Source organism: Vanellus vanellus (genome assembly GCF_965231255.1).
Source record: "Vanellus vanellus genome assembly, chromosome: 5".
NCBI classification, from domain to species: domain Eukaryota; kingdom Metazoa; phylum Chordata; class Aves; order Charadriiformes; family Charadriidae; genus Vanellus; species Vanellus vanellus.
Window position 1 is genome coordinate 71,250,739 of NC_138910.1, and position 21,460 is coordinate 71,272,198.

The window sequence follows — 21,460 nt, forward strand, 5'->3', positions numbered from 1 at the left end:
TAAGGAATGGAAGAAAGTCAGCAACTACTGATGAACACACACTTCAGAAGGGTGATTGTACACTAGGATAAAAACCTCAAAAGGCATCTCTAACTGTGAAAATGAGTCAACATGGACAGCACAAAACCAAAAGCCATTTCAAATAGTCAGCAATATTTATTATTCACATCAGTGCAATCCATGGCAAAAATCAAGATGTTATTGCAAAGATTCTTGTAAGTTAACTGTGGGCACATTGGAATTGATAGATTGTAAAGTTTCTATGTATTTTAGAGCACTGGCAAAGGGATGGATTTTTTAAATCACCCAAAGGATAATAATGATCTTTGGCTACCAAATACACTACTAGGAAGAGGAATCTCTTCTCTCTTCTACATCACTTAGTTCATATAAACCAGGGAAGAGTTCTAGGACAAAAACATTGATTCAATTTCAAATTTTAGGTACAAAAGCATCAGGACTTTCAAAAACATAACCACTCACCCAGATTAAGGAAGAATTTAGTATCCTAAAATAAACGCATCATTGCTGAATCTGACATTAACTTTCTAAAACTGAACGGCACATGTTGAAATAGGTTGAGAGCAGATCTTAGATGCTGTAAAGCCAGTATCTATCCAGTTTCATAATTTTACAAGCCACTTGATATCAGACCACCTCACAGCCCCTCTACCTGCTACAATTAACCACAGCACAACATGATCTCAACATTTCAGCCTAAGAATCCACTAATATCCTTACTGGCAAAGAGCAGATCACTAAGGAAAGTAACTTGTTTACAGCATAAGTTAACAGTAGGTAGTCCTAGAGCTTAGAGAAGATGAAGAAGCTCAGATGTATATATTACATAAAAGCAGAGTACACCTTCAAGGCATGTGGCGGAGATCCAGTGACTAACCAATAATAATTGAACTTGATGCTAGTGACAAAACAGTTTACTCAGTAATATAGAGGAAGAACTTCAAAGGACAGAAACTAAGTGAAGAAAACAACATTTAACAGGAAACTGAGGTAGATCAATAGTCCCTAGAAAGAGGAAATTATACATTAGAACTTCTTGGAAGAGGATCGTTCCCTTTAAATACTAATCAGGCTTCAAATTTCAAAAAATAATCCGAGAAAACGTTGCAACAGGAACATGTCGTAGAACATTTTCCTAGTGACTTCTCAGCAATACTACTGCTGCTGTCCTTATCTGACAATACATTCTCATCTCTCACTACTTTACTATAAAAGCAAATTACCATTAAATACTATCTTTAATGTGTTTCTGAAGTGGGAAATAGGTCCTAAACTGATTTTTACAAGACTAGTAGAAGCACCAGTGATTTATAGGATTCTAAACATAAATACAGAAGTTTGCACAAGTGTGTGTATATATATATAGGTATATATAGACACATAGGCAGGTAACATTTAAAAAGGGCAAAATCTTCTCCCCGATATAAAGGGACTGGAAACACAGCAGTAAGTGGTTTTAAACCAAAAATAAAATGACACATAACTAACGCACAAACCCACAAAGTTATCTGCTACAGAGAAAAATAATAGTTTTTACTGTCTATTGTTATTCAATAAAAGAATAAACTAAACCTAAATACAGTTCTCATTTGCATTTTCTGTAGGAATGTCCTTCCTGCCTGCAGCAAGGATAATTACCTAATACATAAGAAATAGGCAATATTTTTTACCAGAGAACCACCTCTCTTTAAAGAAGCCTCAAATCAACCAATTCATAAAGCAAGTGTAGTTTATTCTTCAAAACAAATTATGCAAAGATAAACCATTTCTATTTAAGCCATTTATTTCTTATGTATTCACTCATAACTGCCTAGTTGAGCACACCGAAAAAAAGACTTCTCTATCAATCCTCTGTAATAACTGGGATACGAAATGGAATTCCTTTTCTGCTTCATGCATAAATCAATACATTACTGTTCTTTCTTCAGGACCATCTGTGCAACACCACTGACTTCAAATTATTCAGAAGCTCTAAGGCCAGAGGGGACTGGTATATCATAAATATGATCTCTGAAACATTGTAATAAATTTAAATTTCAGCAATTACTCAGAACTGAATACAATAACTTTTGATCCTGGCAACACCTGTGTAACTCCATGGGGGGGCAGGGTTACATTAAGCTTCAACTGAATGCTTTTTGCCTGTCAAACTATCCCTTTCCTATTTTCCCTCACAAATTAAATACTTTATTTTGAACAGAGTTGTAAAGCTAGATGTTTTTTAAAATAAAGATTTACAAACCACACAAAGGTGATAGAGAAACTGATGAACTGTACTGACTTCATGATTCTGACAATGCCGAGCCTATGAAATTATTCTTTCCACAAACTTTACTAAAAAAGCAGCTGTATCAGTCCCCAGGATCATAAGCTGCTTATCTAAGGATTCTGAGGGAAAGGAAGTGGTGGATAGATATAAGAAACAATTAATAATCCTGAAACCTAAAAAGCCACATATCTGACATCATTAAAAACAAAGAAACACACAAACAGAAGAGCCAGAGTAGTTATTGGGAACTCACCTCACCTTGGAGCAGAGAAAACAGACTAAGAATTCTAATTAGGAACAGATTACTAGAACAGTTGAATAAATATAGTGATAAGACCAATATAGTTTACCATGAGTAAAAATTCTCTAAGTCTGAAGGTTTTGGGGGGATTAAGAAAAAAAAAAAAAAAAAGGCATGAATTAATGGAATGTTCCCTACAGATAGTCCAAATGCTTCTGATATGTCTCCTCAAATACCAAGGGAAACAAACACAATAATATTGTCACACATCAGTTGATGAAGACTGAGCCAGGATTTCAAGGATCAGAAAAGTTGGTTATAAAGGATTTCAGGAATCAGTACTATGTCTGTACTATTTAACAGTCCAGTGAAGAAGAGGAAATGAAGTTACCTGAAGTTCACTGTGTCTCCAAAAACTTTTTGAAAAGAACTACACGGCCTTAGACTATCAAAATGGATACCAGCTGTGCAACAGTAGTTTAGGAGAACCTGTTACCTAGTGCACTGTAATCACACCTTTAAAATTCTTAATGTTATGGCTTCAGCTAATTATGTTAATTGCTTGTCACATCATCATAAGAGAGTAACCAAGATTCAAGCAGTAACAAGATACACATTGAAACATTTTGGATTTGCATCCAGTAATCTATTGCAAAACAAGAACTACCTTTTTCCTTTCAAGAGCAGGTAACACAGATTAGTTCAATTCTACCTTCTTTTCTTCGGTCCCTTATATTTGCAATACTACAATAAGAAAATGCTAAAAACTAGATAACAGACCTATAAATATGAGGAAGCTATGGCACTTTGCATTGTTAATCTGCAAGATTAGTAACCATGGATTATTTTAATGGTGTTAAATTTGCAATAATTTAAATTCATGAAGAGAAGCCAAATTTCACTCTTCATATCATTTTACTGATTCATCAGAAATTTATAACGTGAAATCTTGTTTTTATCTGACATAAGTTACTCATTAACGGTAAACTCCACATACTGAAATCATGTGGATTTTCAATTTGTTGAAGTCTTTTCTTCCTCCTCCCCTTCTTCCATTAAATTAGAAGCTGATCCTAACACATTCACAACAGATACAGCTACAATAAAAAAAAAAAATTAGAAATAGGAAAGCTCTACTAAAGACAACCTATCTCTATACGACTCAGAAAAACGCCAGTATACCTTAAGATGTTTGGATGTGAGAGTCTATTCATAAGTTGAACCTCTTTCAGCATGTTTGCTCTGTTGCTGTTCAGCGTGTTCATCTTCAAAGCCATTACCTGGTCTGAAGTTCTGTGCCTTACCTGTAGGATACAAGCAAAAAATGGTAAGGATATGAAACACAAGACTGAAAAAACAGTAATGTTGTGGCACAACTCAGAGACCCTTCATGATAAATGACTTAATCTATACTCTGATTTCTGTAGTCTTTATCACACAGATGACTTTCTACAAGCATACTATCCAAATGCAAGAAGGTATTTTGCTCTTCTCTTCCAACTGGTGATGACAGAAAGGTTGACAAGTTGAAAAAAAAAAGTATATATATACATTGGTTTCTTAATATGAGTGAAGGAAGCCACTTATTTGTCCAGGGAGAGAAAGTTTCCTACTGCAAGACCTATGAAACTCACCTTCATTCCACCCATATCCTTCTTTTCCCACTGCAGTGGTTGGTGTCTTTGTCCCATAGAAAGTGTTATGAGAGGACCTGCTGGTTACAGCTACAGGGCAGATTTCAGATGTATTCAATGTTTACTTCTAAACAAAGACTACAAACCAGATTATACATTCAGTGGACAGAAAGCATTCATACCAACCCCTGCTGCAAAGCAAAGAGGTTACTGGACACAGTATCACCTAGTCTAGCATGTTAGTAGTGGCAGAGCGTCAGCATGAAAAAGATTTCTCTAGCAACTGCATAGAACCAGCTCACCGTTCAGAGTTACCTTCCCCAGTCAGAAATGTATGATTATGGCCATTTCTAACTTGATACTCTCAAACTAGTCCACCTGTCATCAGTAAACAAAATAATATTATGTAGATGTGTGCTACTATTAGAAAGGAGTTGTCATGATAGTGTAAGGCTTGCCAATCTTCCGAATTTCCTTGCAGTTGGGCATTCCCACATGCATACTGATAGTACTCATGGAAATTGTATTCACATTATTTTCTTCCTACATCGCTATGTGCAGCTCATAAACAGAAAATGTATACTTCTCAAAGCACTGAACTACCACCATGGCAAACTCATTCATGCTTATGGAGGTTAACTTAGAAAAGTCTGTGACGCAAGAATTTAAAACTCTCATCAGCTTTCTAATTTAAAACAGAAATCAATATTACGATGTAGGTACACAGAAACTACCTACATTTTAAGCAATGGCAACTGCCTCCTTTTATTCCAGCAGACTCTGCTCATGTTTTCTAATTAAAGGGTTCTTCAGCTGTGATATGTGAGTTACAGAAAGAACAGCTGAACTCATGATAAGCAGATGCAAGAAGAAAGGTGGGTATGTTTTTTGGAGGTGAGGCTCACTGGTAGATCTGGGGCAGCAAGTGATAATCATTTCCAAGTTTTATTTGCACACTGTATCTGCAAGAACAAGGGGCATGTTTCAGCTAAACATTCTCACCTAGACACAAAGCACCATGAATTCAGCACAAGGATGTACTGGGAGGAAAGGGTGTCACGTTTCAGATGTGTGCCTGGTTTAGCACTTCAGCATTGCCTATTCCAGACCTAGTTTGAAGTATAGGGTAGCACTGGAAACATGGCAGTTAAGTGTGGTAAACAACATTGAGGGACTGACTGAGTAGAAAAATAGCCCACAGATGCTTTTTCTCCTGCTTTCTCCCCTGCAGGAGCTCCTCAGATGCCTTACCCCCAGTCACCTAGTAATCCCAGTGCAAGAAGGATCAGAGAAAGGAGGTGGATATAGAAACCAGCACTGAGAGCTGAGTTCATAAGCATGGGGCTCCTCCTTTCAGTGGGAAAACTGGCCTTAAAATAAAACTGGTTGAACTACAGCTTTAGTGCATTATAACAAGATAATCTAGAATCCTTCTGCGCACAACCCGTCTTGCCTGTTTGGCATGCCGATTGGTTTTAAGCAGGATGATTGCATGTTAAGTTGATGTGGTTTATTGTTACTTGTCAGGTTTCTTGTGTCTATTGTGCTTCCATTAATTTTTAATTTTACGCAGCTTTTGCATACCCAGCCAATTTGAATGAACAAGCTAAGCTGGACAGGTCAATGTCTATATACAGACCTTAAAATGCATATTTTAGTTATACACTAGTTTTATTAGCAGTAATGCTTTGGCTGAGGAACAAAAAAATTTAAAAATGCTTTCATACACTTAAGAAAGGAAGATTTGTTCAAACAATGCAAATCTAAATTAAGAAAAAAGAACAATTTGTAAGCTTTGAATCTATACATGCAGCTAAATCAGCACACTTCCTCTGGGAGGAGGGTTAGGAATCTTGGGTGTTGTGGTAGAGTAATTTGGGGTTTGCAGGGAATAGGAAAGAATTTGAAGGAACTTGACTCCTAGAGGCAGAGAGATGCTCTCAACAGAGCTTCCTCAGAAATCATCTTTACACACACACAGAAGCTTCAAGGTCTGCCAACAGGGAATGAATAGAGGTAGAAGGTGAGCAGGAACTCAGATGGAGTGTGGTCTTAAACAGTATTTGCCTTCTCATTAACTCTGCTACCTACCTCTTAATTTCCTGCTTATTTCTATAATTCTCTCAGTTCCATGCCAAAATCTCAAGTCTTTTTGCCTCAACTCTGAGGTAAAAGTAGACTCTATCATAGGACCTTCTTCCTTGTTCTTTGCCTTTTCCTTGTTCTGACTGCTCTTCTTGAGCTAGGGAAACCTCAGAAGAGAGGATGGGTAAGTGCTGGGGCGCTGTGTCCTGCATGCTTCCTGGTTTTTCAGGTCTGATACGCAAGAGGAAGTCATTAGCAACTGCTTCTCAAAGGTCTGACTGTCCACCATACTAACTCCACATCCAGAGAACTCTGAGCAGATTTTGCAAAGACAAAAGTTTTCATCCTCCATTTCAGAAGGATATTCCTGGAGTCTTCTCAGTCTTGATAGACTGAACAAGGTTCTGTGGTATGGTCTGAGGGTTTTTCTTTTGTTTGTTTTATAAAATCATTTTCCCCATGCTTGGAAGTAGCTCAGATCTCTAGCATCTACCCATGTAACCTGTCTCTAAACAACACCCAACACTGCGCTATGCTCTGTTTCACTTAAAGGGACACTGTGAGGTAACACCAGCTATTTTATTTGAACGTCTGTATACTGTTCTGATGTTGGAGAATGTATTCCTGCTGACTCTGATCAAACAGCTAATTACCTAATCAAACAAAAGGAGAGGCAGGAAAACAGGGACTCTTCCTCTCCTGCTAGCTACCTTTGAAGCAGGGAGGGATAAGCAGAAGTGAAGGTGTCCTCTTCTCAAGAGGACAATACCCAATATTATGAATAAAATTAAATACCATTTAATATATTACAGAACATAATGCTAATCACTTGGAATATACATAAGGCTAATTGTGTTCTCTCCTGTGAAGCACTGCTGGCAAACAGGGTTTCTGTGGCAAGAACGGTCTGCCAACAGGGAACAGACAAGCTCCAGATCATCTACATAGGAGCTATCAGTTAACCACCCTCTGTGCCTACTTACCTGTCAGTCATACCCTAGAAAAAATTTGGGTCTATTTTGGCATCCCTTGCCAAAACCCTGCCAAACTGTTCAGTTTTACTCCTTCATCTTCTTTCAGGCCACCTCTGTGCAACGAAAGCATGGAAGTGATGTTTCAACCACCTGACAGCTCCAGAAGGAAAACTAGTAAATATTCTGGAAATATTGCTGATCCAATTTAACACCTGTTTACAGGGCAGTTTGTACATACATTGCCTGTATACTCAACATAAACAGGGACTCACTCATGCAATTCAAACCTGTCACTGATGCAACTAGCAAATTGCTGTAAAGCTTTTAAAGCTGTTGACATTATTATTAATTAGGGTTCCTTGCATATCAGAGCAAGTAACCTTTCAGTGATGTCTGGATGATTGTGTGTCTGCTTAGAAATATTCTGACAATCCTACAGCTGCTTTCCCATGCTGCTTTGCACACACTCCTGACTTCTCAGTCTGCTTACCTATGTGTCTCCATCTCTGGGGTCACAGAAACCAGATATTGCCTCCCTGTTTTACTGCTGGCAGGCAGTTAAACTGTCCCTTTGCACTCTGATTCTTCCAGGATCAAAGTACTTTGTAAGTACTTTGACCTGGCTATGGCTAGCTGCATGGCCTGCCTGCTCACTGTGTCTCCAAGCCATGTTCTGATCCTGGACCTTATCCCTTCCTTTAGAAGAAAGTAAGAAGTAGAGGAAGTCATGGATCCAGGAGCAGAAATAGTAATATATCTGAAGGAAATCTTGTAAAAGTGATTGAGCAGGGCTCACATTTAAAAGAACTAGTTGCTATATAAATGCTGTATGGAGCTCACATGAGGAATATCCTGCAAAAATTGGTGGGTTTAATTTTCAGCTTGCTTCTTAGCTACAGAATTCTTTATTACTAAAACTCCCTAAATATCATTTAAATTATTATTTAAGTCATATAGATATGTCAGGGCTTTCTGAAAATCCAAACCTTTATATTACTTCCACTTTTCACCTGGACTGAAGGGGGAGGAGCATTTAAGCAACAGCTGAAATGTAGTCTGATTTCATGTTTCACAAGGCCTTTTTGATCTTTACTATTAACTGTACCCTTCCAGGTGTGCTTGCAATGAGCATTTGAAGAACATTTCCTAGTATTGATGCTATAAATCCGCCAATACAACTTTCAATTTTGCCCCTAGTTTTTCACTGCATTTTCATTATTTTCCAACTATATAATGACAATTTGGAAGTATTTTGTCACTCTTTTCTTCCAAAACTGCATTTAATTGCTTTCCAGTTTTTCCTTACCTTTTCCTCTTCTGGTATTCAGCCTCAATGCTTAATTACATTTACAGATCTTATACAGCCTACTGCATAAAATCATGTTGCCTCTTTATCTCCAGCACCCACATCAATTCTTTCTTCATTCTTTTACACACCTCAGTCTTCATCTGGCCATTCACCTTCACCTTTTGTGCCATGTGTCCAAAGTATCATTTGAAAGTAGCCCCCTCTAGTCCAAATATATGACCTTCCCTGAGTTTGATTCCTGTTTCTGAGCTCACTATTACCCACAAAAATGCTGCATATATTATTTTTACTTATACCAGCTCACCAAGCTTACAGTCACCAATTCAATGTTTCCTCCACAATCAGCCTGCAGCCTTCATTTAGTGACATACCATGCAAAGGTCAAGTGACTTTTTACTTATCTATGCCATCTCTATCAACCTCTTTTCCTGTAACAGTCTAAGTGTCTTCATCTGATTTGTGAGTATTTTCTCTTGTGATACAAGAGATGAAGACATTACCTTAGTTACCTTTCTAGGCTGATTTGCACTAACTATGCTATACAGCATAACTCAATGACTGAAGAAAGCTCCCTTTAATCGAGAAGACAAACCTGTTCTTCAGTTCAGAGCACACCATTTGTAAAAATGGAATCTCGAATGTTTTTCTAGACATTAAAATGTACCCACAGTCAGATACACATATTCATAGCAGTGATGTTTATATCAAGTCAAAAATCTCATGTCACTAGGAAAATGTGCAGTGACATATAGAAGCTTAAAGAAATACATCAGTCCAGATAATATTAAGCTGCTATGTTGATGCTAGGGAGTCAGATGGGTTGTGGTTGTTTTCATAGTAGTGGAATATAATGTCACTACACTCTAACTTCTTGTAGCAAGAGAGAAGCCTGCCAAATGTAACAAAACTTTGCCAAACAAAACTAGTCAGCATGAGTTACAAGAACTTTAGCACAGGTTCAGAAGATGTACAGAAACTCAGCACAAAACAAAACCCAAAACCTTTCAAATACCTGACAGTAATTGTGACTATACTCCTGAATTGCTATTACTAAAAACAGTGGTGAGAAATACACAGAAAAAGTCGGAGCCTTTACCATTTTCCCTTTAGTACAAAGGCTTGGTATTGGTCATCAAACAAAGATCCTACTTCAATAACTTTAGTAACTTCTAGCATCACCAGTTCAGCAAAGTAAGCAAGTTCAATTACTACAGCATGCTCCAAACCTACAATCAAATGAGTTCTCCAATTTTTTTTTTCCAAACTAAAGTGAATTTACAATTAGTGAGACAGCAGTACCACTGATACTTTGTAAATCCATTTGTGTGCCAAACCCCCCTCATTTTTTCTTTTGTATTTTGTTTTTCTTCATGGCCCACTGTAATGTAGAACTAGGGCCCAAAATGCAGCATTCATTTATTTTAAATAAACCATTTACTGATAGGAATCTGTGCATATCTATCTGCCCTTAACTTGATCTCAATCAAATCATAAAGGCAAAAAGAGACTACAGTCTTATTTTGAGAGAAAGCACAAATTAATCAGAGGACTATTGTTCCACAGTTTGAGATGAGATATAAACAGGCACAGCTCGGGTGGGGAAGTTGACTGATTTTGTAGCCAGTTCAGCAGAATGTAACCATATAAAATTTCCTTTGCAATCCAGGAGAAGGAACATGGACTCACCTCTTAAGTACTAGGCAAGAAAATGCAGAACATTGTTATACCACAACCTCAGAATATAGCTCAAGTATGTACTTTATACCCAAGTCTAATGTCATATTCTGGAAAGGAAAAGAAATGTTGAGTTTAAAGTACAGAACTGGGAGCTTATTCTTCATTTTTAATGTTAGCTATCATCAGCTCACTGAACAGCCCTGGGCATGCTACTTCACTTACTTTCATTCCCTCTTTAACTGTGTCTATAAAATGGAGGTGATATTGCTATCTACCTACCAGGGAAACTGGAAGTTTGACATCTGCAAATGACTATTGTAACATCCAAGGATAATACATAATCAGATACTGTATCTGTGTCCTTATTTTCTTATTGAATTTGTAACACCTATGGTTAAATATTTCCCATGTTACTACGGGTTTATCTTGTATGAAAGATGACAGTATTTACATCATCTGCAGATCTTTTTGAAGCAAAACACACTTCAGGCTGAGTTTTCCTGAGATGTAAATGCACCTTCGGTCTTTTACAATTTGGTGCTGAGCATGCAGTCCCCCCCACTGTACCAATGATGTCATCATCGCTATTCAAACACATTTGTTTGGTTCGTTTTCATTATCTGTATGGGAACCTTGAGAGAATGTTTTATTTTATGCAGAAATAGTTTTCTTACCTTTCCTTTATAAATCTTTCAAATGTTACCATGCATGAGTAAGGAAGCCAATGTCACATTTCAGAACAGAGCTCGCTGGCAAACAGCTATTGCTACTATAATCACAGTTGCAGCACTAGGACTTGACCACAACCACAAATAAGAAGAGAGCAGGGAGTACAGAGGAGCTATGTTTTCCTTAGGTGGGAATACTTAAGTTTTTATAAATTGCTACATTTAATAACTTTCAGGCTATAGCCAAAAGAAAAGTTCTAAATAGTTTCTTGTTATTTAAGCCTTCATGGAACTGCTCTTCTTAAGAATTAAGTTCTAGTAAAAAAAGTAGCAAATTAAATATACCATGCAATTTCTTATGTGTCTCCTCATTGTCAGCAAAGGCTAGGAAGCACAAGGATTGGATTTGCACGACACAACTGCAGGCAGCTGATGGGAAAGTTGCAAACTGTCATTAGTGACTCAGGGTTAGACATATTGTCAGCGACGGATTAGTTAACAAAGCAATGCTGTCTCAGTATCGATTACTCCAGCGGATGTTTCACAGCTCTGTCCTCTCCTCAACCCCTAATCCAACAAGACCATCAAACAGAAGGCTCCACCCGTGCAGAGCAGTGCCTGTTGCTGCTGCCTACACAAAGGACCATGCAGCCGCCCCGATACGCTCTCAGGCTGTGACAAGCACAGCAAGATCGGGCCAGCAGCCGTGGCAACTCCCAGGCAGAGGAAGCTCACAAGGACCTGATGAGATTCATCCATGGGTCCTGAGGGAACTGGCAGATGAAATTGCTAAGCCACTATCCGTCATGTTTGAGAAGTTGTGGCAGTCTGCTGAAGTTCTCACTGACTGGAAAAGGGGAAACATAACACCCATTTTTAGAAAGGGGAAAAAAAAAAAGAGGAAGATCCAGGGTAATACAGGCCTGTCAGTCTCACCTGTGTGCCCAAAAGATCATGGAGCAGATCCTCCTGGAAACTCTGCTAAGACACATGGAAAATAAGGAAGTGACTGGTGACAGCCAATGCGGCTTCAATAAGGGCAAATCGTGTGGTGGTCTCCTACAACAGCATTACAGAATTGGTGAATAAGAGAAGAGCAACTGACATCATCTACCTGGACTTCTGCAAGGCATTTGACACTGTCCCACATGACGTCCTTGTCTCTAAATTGGAGAGACATGGATTTGACAGATGGACCACTCGGCAGATAGGGAATTGGCTGGATGGCTGCACTCAATGAGTTGCGGTCAATGGCTCGATGTCCAAGTGGCAAGCAGTGACAAGTGGTGTTCCTCAGGTGCTGGTACTGGGACCAGTGCTATTTAACATCTTTGTCAGTGACATGGATGTTGCGATTGAGTGCACCCTCAGCAAGTTTGCTGACGACACCAAGCTGTGTGGAGCAGTCTGTTGACTGGAGGGAAGGGATGCCATCCAGAAGAACCTGGATTGAGAGGTGGGCCTGTGTGAACCCATGAAGTTCAACAAGACCAAGTGCAAGGTCGGGACAATTCCAAGCACAAATACAGTCTGGGCAGAGAATGGATTGAGCACCTACTAGATAAAGGACATCTTGCATGACTTGCATACAGAACTCCCAACAACTGGAGAAGTCAAGACTAACAGAAACTGTATCACGCAGACTTTGGAGTTCCTCTCTCTAATCATTACCAATGGCTACTGAGGGGCTATGAGGAAGTATTCCCTATGGATCTAAGGCTGTAAACAACATCTCTTTTCTGTTACTGCCATCAATAATAATTTGCACTTTTGTGTATTACCATCACACACAGTCTCCAGCCACAGGCAGAGAAATCCATCACTGAAATATATTTAACTTTGCCCCCCGTCCCAAAACCAGTAAATAAGTGTTCAGAGAGGTGTGTCACAATGATCTTAAGTGATGCACTCTGTTCTCTGGGCGCAGTCATGTTAATACTGGACATATGCCAGCACAGTTATTTGAAGAACAGTAAATCAGCACCTGTCTCTCAGTATCAGCTATGAATGAGCTTACACAAATGTGCATGTCTGCCAGCTGGCAAAACACAGAAAATCCCAGAGCTGCCAACCCAGCACATCTCCATCCAGAACAGAAAACTAAACAGATCATTTAACTGTGCTTGAGAAATTATTATGGAAAACAGGACAAAAAAGCCCACAAACATTTCTGTGCCAAGGGAATCTTGCCACCTGCTTTGCCCCTGGGAAACTGCACAATGATACTCAGATTGGCACAACTTTTCTTCCAGAAGAAAAATCAAAGGCCCAAAGGACTCTGAACTACAGAAGTCACTGGACTAAACACAAAATCCAGCCAGAGGGTTATCTCTTATTGCAAGATCCCACTTGTTACAGTATAAGAGTATCTTATTGTTGACAGAATTTGCGAGCATTCTCACTAGTTGTGAGGACAACAAAGACTTACCTCAGACATTCAACATATCAGCTGCTTAACAAGAGTCAGAAGGGGCCAAGTTTCCAAACAGGTGATAACTACATTTCAAAATGAACAACTTTACATTACTTTACATTCTTTTTTTTGGACTGAGTATTCTTTAAGCATCATATTTGTTTCAGTGATTTTTGTTCTGGCTTTTTACTAAAGAAAATCTTTCATTTGCAGGATATAATGATAGTTCTGCCATATTTTCCAAAGATTTCTTTCTTCAGCAGAGAAGCTGGCTGACCAAACCAGAGAAAGTGAAATATACTGTAAGAGAAACTCTCTTGCCCTTGTTTGTTACTTTGCTTCACTCAGTATAGTTTTAGGCTTTACTTGTAGTGATGCCAAGTAGGGCTGTAGGAAACGGTATCACGGAAACATGATTTTGAAAATTTCTTAAAGTTTTTCAACACCACTACAAAAGGCAAGGCTTTCATTAGAACTACTACCTGGTAGCAGCTTTTGAGTCACTCCCATTGTTTCCTCACCTGATGTTATAAGGTGATTATTACATGCACGTCTTAAGATTTCTAGCCAGAAAATAAGTAAATAAAAATCAGGACATTTCAGATAACAAATGTGAACTAGCCCTCCCTTGTAGTTTGTATTTCAAAGCATTCTCAATTCTCATAAGTGTAAGAGTAAGAGTGCCCTGCAAGTCAGACAGGTAATTCTGAATTTTAATGATACTCACACGAGTGGGGATGAACTGAGTATTTTGCCCCAATTGTGCAATCCATAAAGAATAATAAATGCAGATGAGGTTTTGAACTCCTGTATTAATAAACCATTGGAATAAGGCCTATTACTACTCCTACCCACAGCCTATGCCCTATAAAAGCATTGGCTAATTAAGTGACAAGGACTAGGATGACAGCGACTTGGCATCTCAATAACCAAAAAATCATTAGCAAGAGGAAGACTGTTTTAGTGCTTACCATACAAATCATCTTAGCAGCCAGTAGAAGGGTTCCAAAAGGCTGATAATTCACACATCAGTGTGAGACAAATCTAAAGTAGAAGACTTCTACTTTGACTAAGAAAGCACCAACACCCTCAGGATTTATGCCTTATCTCAGTTCCAGAACGGTGCTTCTTCCTGCTCCTGACAAGTATCAGAATAGAAGAGAGTGATTAGAATCATCTAGTTGATATAACTCAAGAGCTTGAAATCAAGTTAAAAGTTATTCTAGCCTTCTTGGCCAGTTTATGCAATACACAGAGTGATTGTATTCCTAAGTGAACAATTAGTGGTGTATTTTAACATTGTAACTTCACATAAGAGACCTTAAGCCCCAAATATATCGCTTCTCTCATCTTGAGCAAGGTGAAGGAGTTTCCTCCACTAGTTAAAAAGGGAAGATTTTCAGCTTAAAATTGAATCCCATTGAAATAAGAAATGAGACTAAAAGGCATGTGTGGACAAGAAGATTTGCTGTCTGTCTTTCTAACAGGCATCACATCACACAGGGAGGGAAGCAACAACTGTGATGGCTTTATCCCTCTGCAACAGAACGAAAGAAGAAATTTAGAAGAGGAACAATACACCACACCTGGGTGAGGGAAGACACGCACTGCTCAAGTGGGTGTCATTTCTCAGTGACAAGGTATATTCCCCATGCCTACAAGACCAAATATTAGATCTGCATAACCAATATGCAGAATAATCTACTTACTCATTCCCTACTCATTTTCCAACTTAGGAGGACTTCCAACACTATATGTCATAAGCAGAGCCTGAAGTATCTCATTTTGCCTGATTTAGCAACAGCAATCTCAAGGAGAAAAAACCCAAACACTTCAGTAAAAAATAAAAAAATAAAATTCAATTGTCTAGACCATTAGTTTCCAAAACTGGTGGCCTTAAATTGGTGGTAGCTGTAAGTTTCTCAACAACTTGCCACGCTTAATCAAGAACATTCTAGAAAAACAGGATGGCTACAAATATCACCAATGTACCAACAGGAGAGAGAGAAGACAATTTCTGGTTGGTGAGGCTGTTCTCACAGCCATTTAATTTTTCAAAATAAGCACAATTATTATTACAGCTCCTAGCCATGGGACCTTATTATGCCCTTTTTTCACTATGCTAAAAAGTACCTTCAAACAACTGTTTTCTCATTATAAGATCGTTTATGCACTGTAATGACACCAGCCTTTATACATTAAACACATTAAGACTGAACTCATTCACTGAATCACTTTTCTAGTTATTAAACCAATTTTTATTGTTTATTTTTCCCCATGTGTTGAGACCAAATGTTCTCCAGCTTTAGAAAAGTCAAATATCCAATGTTGAAAAAGTATTTAATACCTACAACTAGACAATATCCTACAAATACTTCATAGGGTAACTAAAATAAAATACCTTTTAAGCCCATCAATAGTCCCACAAATATCAAGGATCCTGTGTGATCTCACCTCTAACGTTTTACATAGTTTTTGAAGAACACCTACATTTACTTGTTCATGCCCCTGCTCAGGCTGCTAATTCCAGAGGCAATCAAAGAGGATCCTTCCCTAATGCAAACCTTACACTCAATGTTCAAAACAACACATTAGAAAACTTTGAAACTGAAGCAGTAAGGACAAAGAAAAAACAGGAGACAGACTTCAGGTTTCCTGTGAAATTTCACATTATCAGCTGACTTCTACTTCAGTGCTGCCTTCAGAATAACCTGAATAACAGAAATACTTCCTTAAGAGTTACGCAGAAAGATATTTTTTTTTGTACTTCAAATTTCTAAATTGACAGTGTTACTATTTTGTTCGTTATGACAAAATGACATTCATCCTAAATAGAAGGTATGAGGAAAGCAAATCTTCCAGATGCTTTCTCACTTCCTCAGTAGATCTTTACCATCCCTCTGCCAAGAGCTTCTGCCCTCCCAGCTCAATCAGATGAAGGGGCTGTCCGTGCACATCACCTTCACAGGAAGTCAGAGTAGCTTAATCTACTGTTGGAGGTTTTTCAGGCCAGTGTGGCTTATGATGCAATCACTCCTCTGTTGCTCAATAAAATTGATTCCTCAGAGATACCTGGGAGTGAAGATCTTCCATTGCAGTAAACTCTACTATAAGCTTTAAAGAACAGGTTAAGGAGATGTTCATGAAGAATGACAGATAAAGCTGCTTTTGCCCTGGGACAAAAGGATGAAGAGCAAGATGACATGAAGTCTTTTCCAACCCTATGCTTTTGACTCCACAAATCTACAAAGCAAATAAAAACACAAAGATGTACAGTGTGGTAGGAAGGCCTAAACAGTAATAAAAATGGCAAAGCTCGATGTAAGCAAAACTTAGAGAAAGCAGTTATGCCTACTAGGCAAGAACTAGTTACTACACTGTAAGTCTGGGGACACAATACAAGTTCACACACACACAGTGTTAACCAAGCTACAGTTCCAGCAACACTAAATCTCTCATACAATAGCTACCATAAAGAAAAGCACCTACACACAGTTAGTCTTTCTATTGTCCTCTACATAAAAAAACACGCAGGCATTCTGCCCAATTAAGTGATTTTATGCAGATACTACTGTCACCTTGAAGAACATAATTTTGGCCTGAAATCTGGTGACAAAGCGAGTAAACTGTTCAAAAGCAAAAGCCAGAGTTGTACTAAGAGCCAAATTCATCCCTTAGTTTGGTATTAACAAAGAAACAAACTTTTTCAGTGTTTATGTTGAAAGTTTTGAAATAATAATCAAGAGGGAATGCTAGGATTAAGAAAAGCTTCTCTCCAGTTGGAATGCCCAGAATCTCCTTGATTTATGCTGACATCTAACCCCTTTCCCCTTAAAAGAATTCAGAAGGAAAGGTATTGGTTTGACAGTCCTGAAGACTGACATCCCATTTATGCAGCAAACAGGTGCACACAGAGGAGACAGTTAAGAACTTGCTTGTAGAGTCCTGGGAGCATGCTGTGGCCTTGTCCTGCAGGAGGGAGCTCCATACCAGCTCTATTCCCAGCCATCCTGCAAAGACTGGCAATAATGCACAGACTTGCATTTAGATTTAAAACACGTTGACAAACATTCAAATATTTGTCAGATATTGCAGTGGTGCTTATCTGTCAAAACCTAAGTTAATAAAGATTCCACTTCTGGGAAGTACTTCCTGCAAACTTTGAGCCACTGGTTTCCAACACCTTCTCCAGTGGGATTTTGCTGAGCATGGGCTGAAAACCAAGCAGCAGCTCCCTTGCCTTGAATTTAGATTCTCTTGCCATTTTTTCCACACCTTTTCCGTGTCCTTTTTGCAGTCATCCTCTCCTTTTAATCTGAATTGGCATTCCCTTCTCTGCATGCTCATTTATAAAACTACTCAGATATCTCCTTCCCTTCTTCCACATATTCACAGACATTTTACTTCTGGAAGAAGGCCTCCGTTGACATGATATATCACTAAATGCCACAAGAAAACTGAACCCTCTGTCAGTAATGAGTTGCTAGTAGAGTCAATAAGCAAACAGACAGGACCAGCTGTAGAAACAACTCAAACTGGGAAGTTCTAGCTATAAAAGGATAGTAAAAAAAAAAAAAAAAAAATATGGCCTGGATACACCAAAGGAGGTTCTAGAATCTTCTATAATGAGTGTTTAAAGGGCAGGTCGAAAATAGCTGCCAAGAACAAATCACATATATTTGAGCCTGGCTCGGCTAAGGATACTGTAATGGTTGTCATAACATCCCTTCCCAGCTTTACATTAATTTTAAAATTAGGTGGTAAGATTTAAGCTAATTGTATAAATGTTTCAAAATAGCAATATACATACATGAACACACAGACTTCTGTAAGACATCTGACTTCGTGCCACAACCCACTACAACTAGATTAAAGACTGGCTAATGATAGCTCAAGATGCAGTTGTACGTGACAAAGCAGCGTAAGATAGGGAAGTCTTTTAACAATGCTTCCAGAGGAACTGAGCTAGGCCTCCTGTTACTCAATATTCTGCATTCACTTCCAGCTCACTGATGGATGTCGCCCCTCAGAAAAATTGGAAACTTCTAAGTTTGTAGCATTACCCCATTGGCATTATTTCACTAAATAGTGAAGGCCACTTCATATCTTAGGTCCATCTTGAGCAAAAATTAACATACTCAAATGAAAAACTTCACTACAGACAAGGACCGAAGGGTACAGAACAGGAGACCCTCACCCATTAAACGTAAGGTACTAATGTGCTATGACAACAAGTGGTGTGCATTATAAAAGTGCGTGACGCAAAGCAAAAAGAGAGTTTTTACATGACATTTTTAAGAACAAAACTAGTGCATTCTGAGTTAGGATGTCCACTTTAAAAAAAGAGAAAAATGTTGGAGGTGATGTTGAAACGACTTAAACCTATATTGCAAGAACTAGGTAATTCCCAGAGTAGGGGTGGGAAAAGGAAAAAGACAGAAATTGGGACTAGTTAACATACCAAAAGGGTCAAAACCCTTTTTTTTTTTTTTTTTTTTTAGTTTTATAGGGAGGAAAGAAGAGGTACTAAAAAAGACATTGGCTCAGCCAAAACAATATAAAGACCAACTGGGTGGACTAGCAGGTCCAGAGACTTCAAGATAGATACAAATTTACAACAGTGAGATTACACACTGAGCAGTGGAATCCATGACCCTGTCTCTGAAGTCTTCAGTTCAGAACATAATTAAAAAAGCAATAACAGCAGCAGAGGGAGGGTGCAAAAATCAAACTGTGTAGTATATGGTGCCAATATATGCTGTAGACAAAATACCAGTTACCTGTAAAATATAATGACCTTTGATTATGTGTCAGTGTGTATGACCTAATAACTCCTCCAAGCCTTAACTGTTTGAGAAGTCCATTATGCCTTTATTTTTAAACATATAGTTTAACCATGAGACATAATTGGCAAAGTATAACATGAAAATAGATATTCATGCCAACCAAGACAGAAAATATTTAATTTTTTTTCCAGTCAAGTGACCTGCCTATTCTCGCAACCTTTGTGTGAGATGTCCTATGAGTTAGCCCCTCATTTAGTCTATTGTACTGTTCTTACTCTGCATTGTTTATTCTAGTTAGCAAGTTCTGTCAAACCTAGGTCAGAGGCCAAAAGAAGAAAGTGACTACTGTTTAACATCAAACAGTTCTGCAGTGGACTCCTCAAGGCCTGTAAAATTATAGACAGAGATGTTAATCAAGCAGAATGGTAATCAAGTCATAAAGCACAAAAGACAGCTCTCCATGAGTCACTTTGGGAAAGCCAGATCAGTAGTATCTCTCAGATCTACCAGTTCTTCCAGAGATCAAGCCCACCAGCATGAAAATGTGCCTGAAAGACATAGTACCATAAACAATACAAAACATAAACGATACTAGATAGTGTAGATTAGAGGCAACAGAACTACCATTTTTATCCTAAGTACATTACACATATTTGACAGAAAAAAATTATACATAAGTGTTCTTCACACTACCCCTCATAAGCACAACTCCATATCAGCCCTGTTTCTCCTTTCACATCAGACAGCTGCATGCTGCTTATCTTTAAGGCACCTCAAAGACGTTAAATAAATACGAGAAACAGGATCCTAGCCTCAGGCATAAGGCATGTACTTAAACAGGCACGCCTTCCCTGATCAGTCAGCACTTTTGAAACTCAGAGCACATAAATTTGACCATACAAAACAAAGACTAACAACCAATTGATGAACTGCGGACCATCATTCCAGGGTATTCAACTAGGAGGCCTTACAGCATAAGTACATACAGCATGAATGCCCTGAGGATGCTGACCCCTTTGCACACACCACCAATCTTGTTAAGTCAACCAAAAGTATGATGCCTTCTCTTTGTATTCAGACTTGGCCTTGCACCTGGAGATCGCTAATTCCATAGGCTATGGAGTCCACACATCACAGAACAGCACCAATGTATTTCCAGCATTTGTTTCTCAAGGGTATCCACGCTATATCAGCACCAAGATTCATCGTATCTTGTTTTTCATATGGCTTTGATGCAACTTACATGGCATCTTCCTAAATAAGTCAGACAAATGTCATTTAGAACGAAATACTATAAAGTAGCAAAGTAAAACCATAATCAAAGTAGTAACTAGCGTTTCAAAAGTAAACTGCTAAGATTGTCAAGTAGGATTCTGGAGGAACCTGCCTGAAGTTAAATGAGGGAGTGTAGGAAGGCCAAGCACTTCTGAGACAGGATTAGAATTCAAAATGATCATGACAAAATTAAGAAATGCTTGCAGAGGGGGGGCAACAAGAAAAAAAAAAAAAAAAAAAAAAAAAAAGAGCCTTTAACCGAGCAGGGATCAGTAGGTAAAATTTGCTTCACAAGTGAAAACCCAGAAAAACTGTGTAGCCAGAAGTACTGCAGAAAGCATCTCAAGTTACAGGAGATCATAAACTGAGTGCTTAGTGCTTTCAGTAAGTATGCCGAAATGGGAGGGCTGATTTTCATCTCAAAATTTTTCTTTAGAAGCGCCCATGCTCAAGTGCTTAATATTCTGGCTCTAAAAAGTAGTTTATTTTGCATTGTGTCTTATACATCTTATATTCATAGGCTCATCTTTGCCCATCCACCATCAAACAAGTATTTTATTAACTGATTTTTTTAAGGTGTTACGCACCTTTTCCCTGCTCACAGGAATAACTTTCTCAGATCTATGGTTAAGACAAATTATACTGACATATTGCTTATAATATTTCGTAAGATGGAATTTTTTTTCCTCTGATGATTAACTTCAAATAGTGAATCTTTTGACTCCTACAAGGTAAAAACCACAGTTCAAGGTGGTCAAGACCATGGCCCTGTTGACTTGAGTCCCGTCTGCAAATTTGATCCCTGCCTGTCCCAAAGATAATCTTTGGAAGGCTGCACTAGCTTTAGCAGTTTTGTCAGAACAAGTTCCCCGACAAACAGAAATTATTTTTCTCCCTGTTATACATATGTCAACTCCCTAACTACTGGAGATGGTGGAGCTTTCAACAGCCCATCATTACAATAGCAGCAAGGAGTCCCGGCACTACAGAACTAATCAGTGACCCAAACATAAAATTGTTTTCTTCCTCCTGAATTATCTTGATAGTACTGCTAACTAGATAGCTAGGCATATTTAAAACAGCAGGAGAACTGTCTGCAGTGAAACAA

General features: G+C 38.4%; 1 protein-coding gene across 1 annotated transcript in view; it reads right to left on the reverse strand.

Moving 5' to 3' along the window:
* Nucleotides 1-21,460, reverse strand: part of TESK2 (testis associated actin remodelling kinase 2) — a 78,376-nt gene that overhangs the window by 50,858 nt on the left and 6,058 nt on the right. The window contains exon 2 of the mRNA XM_082483331.1: nt 3,714-3,835. Coding sequence (XP_082339457.1) covers nt 3,714-3,835 — 122 coding nt within the window. The remainder of the gene's footprint in view (nt 1-3,713; nt 3,836-21,460) is intronic.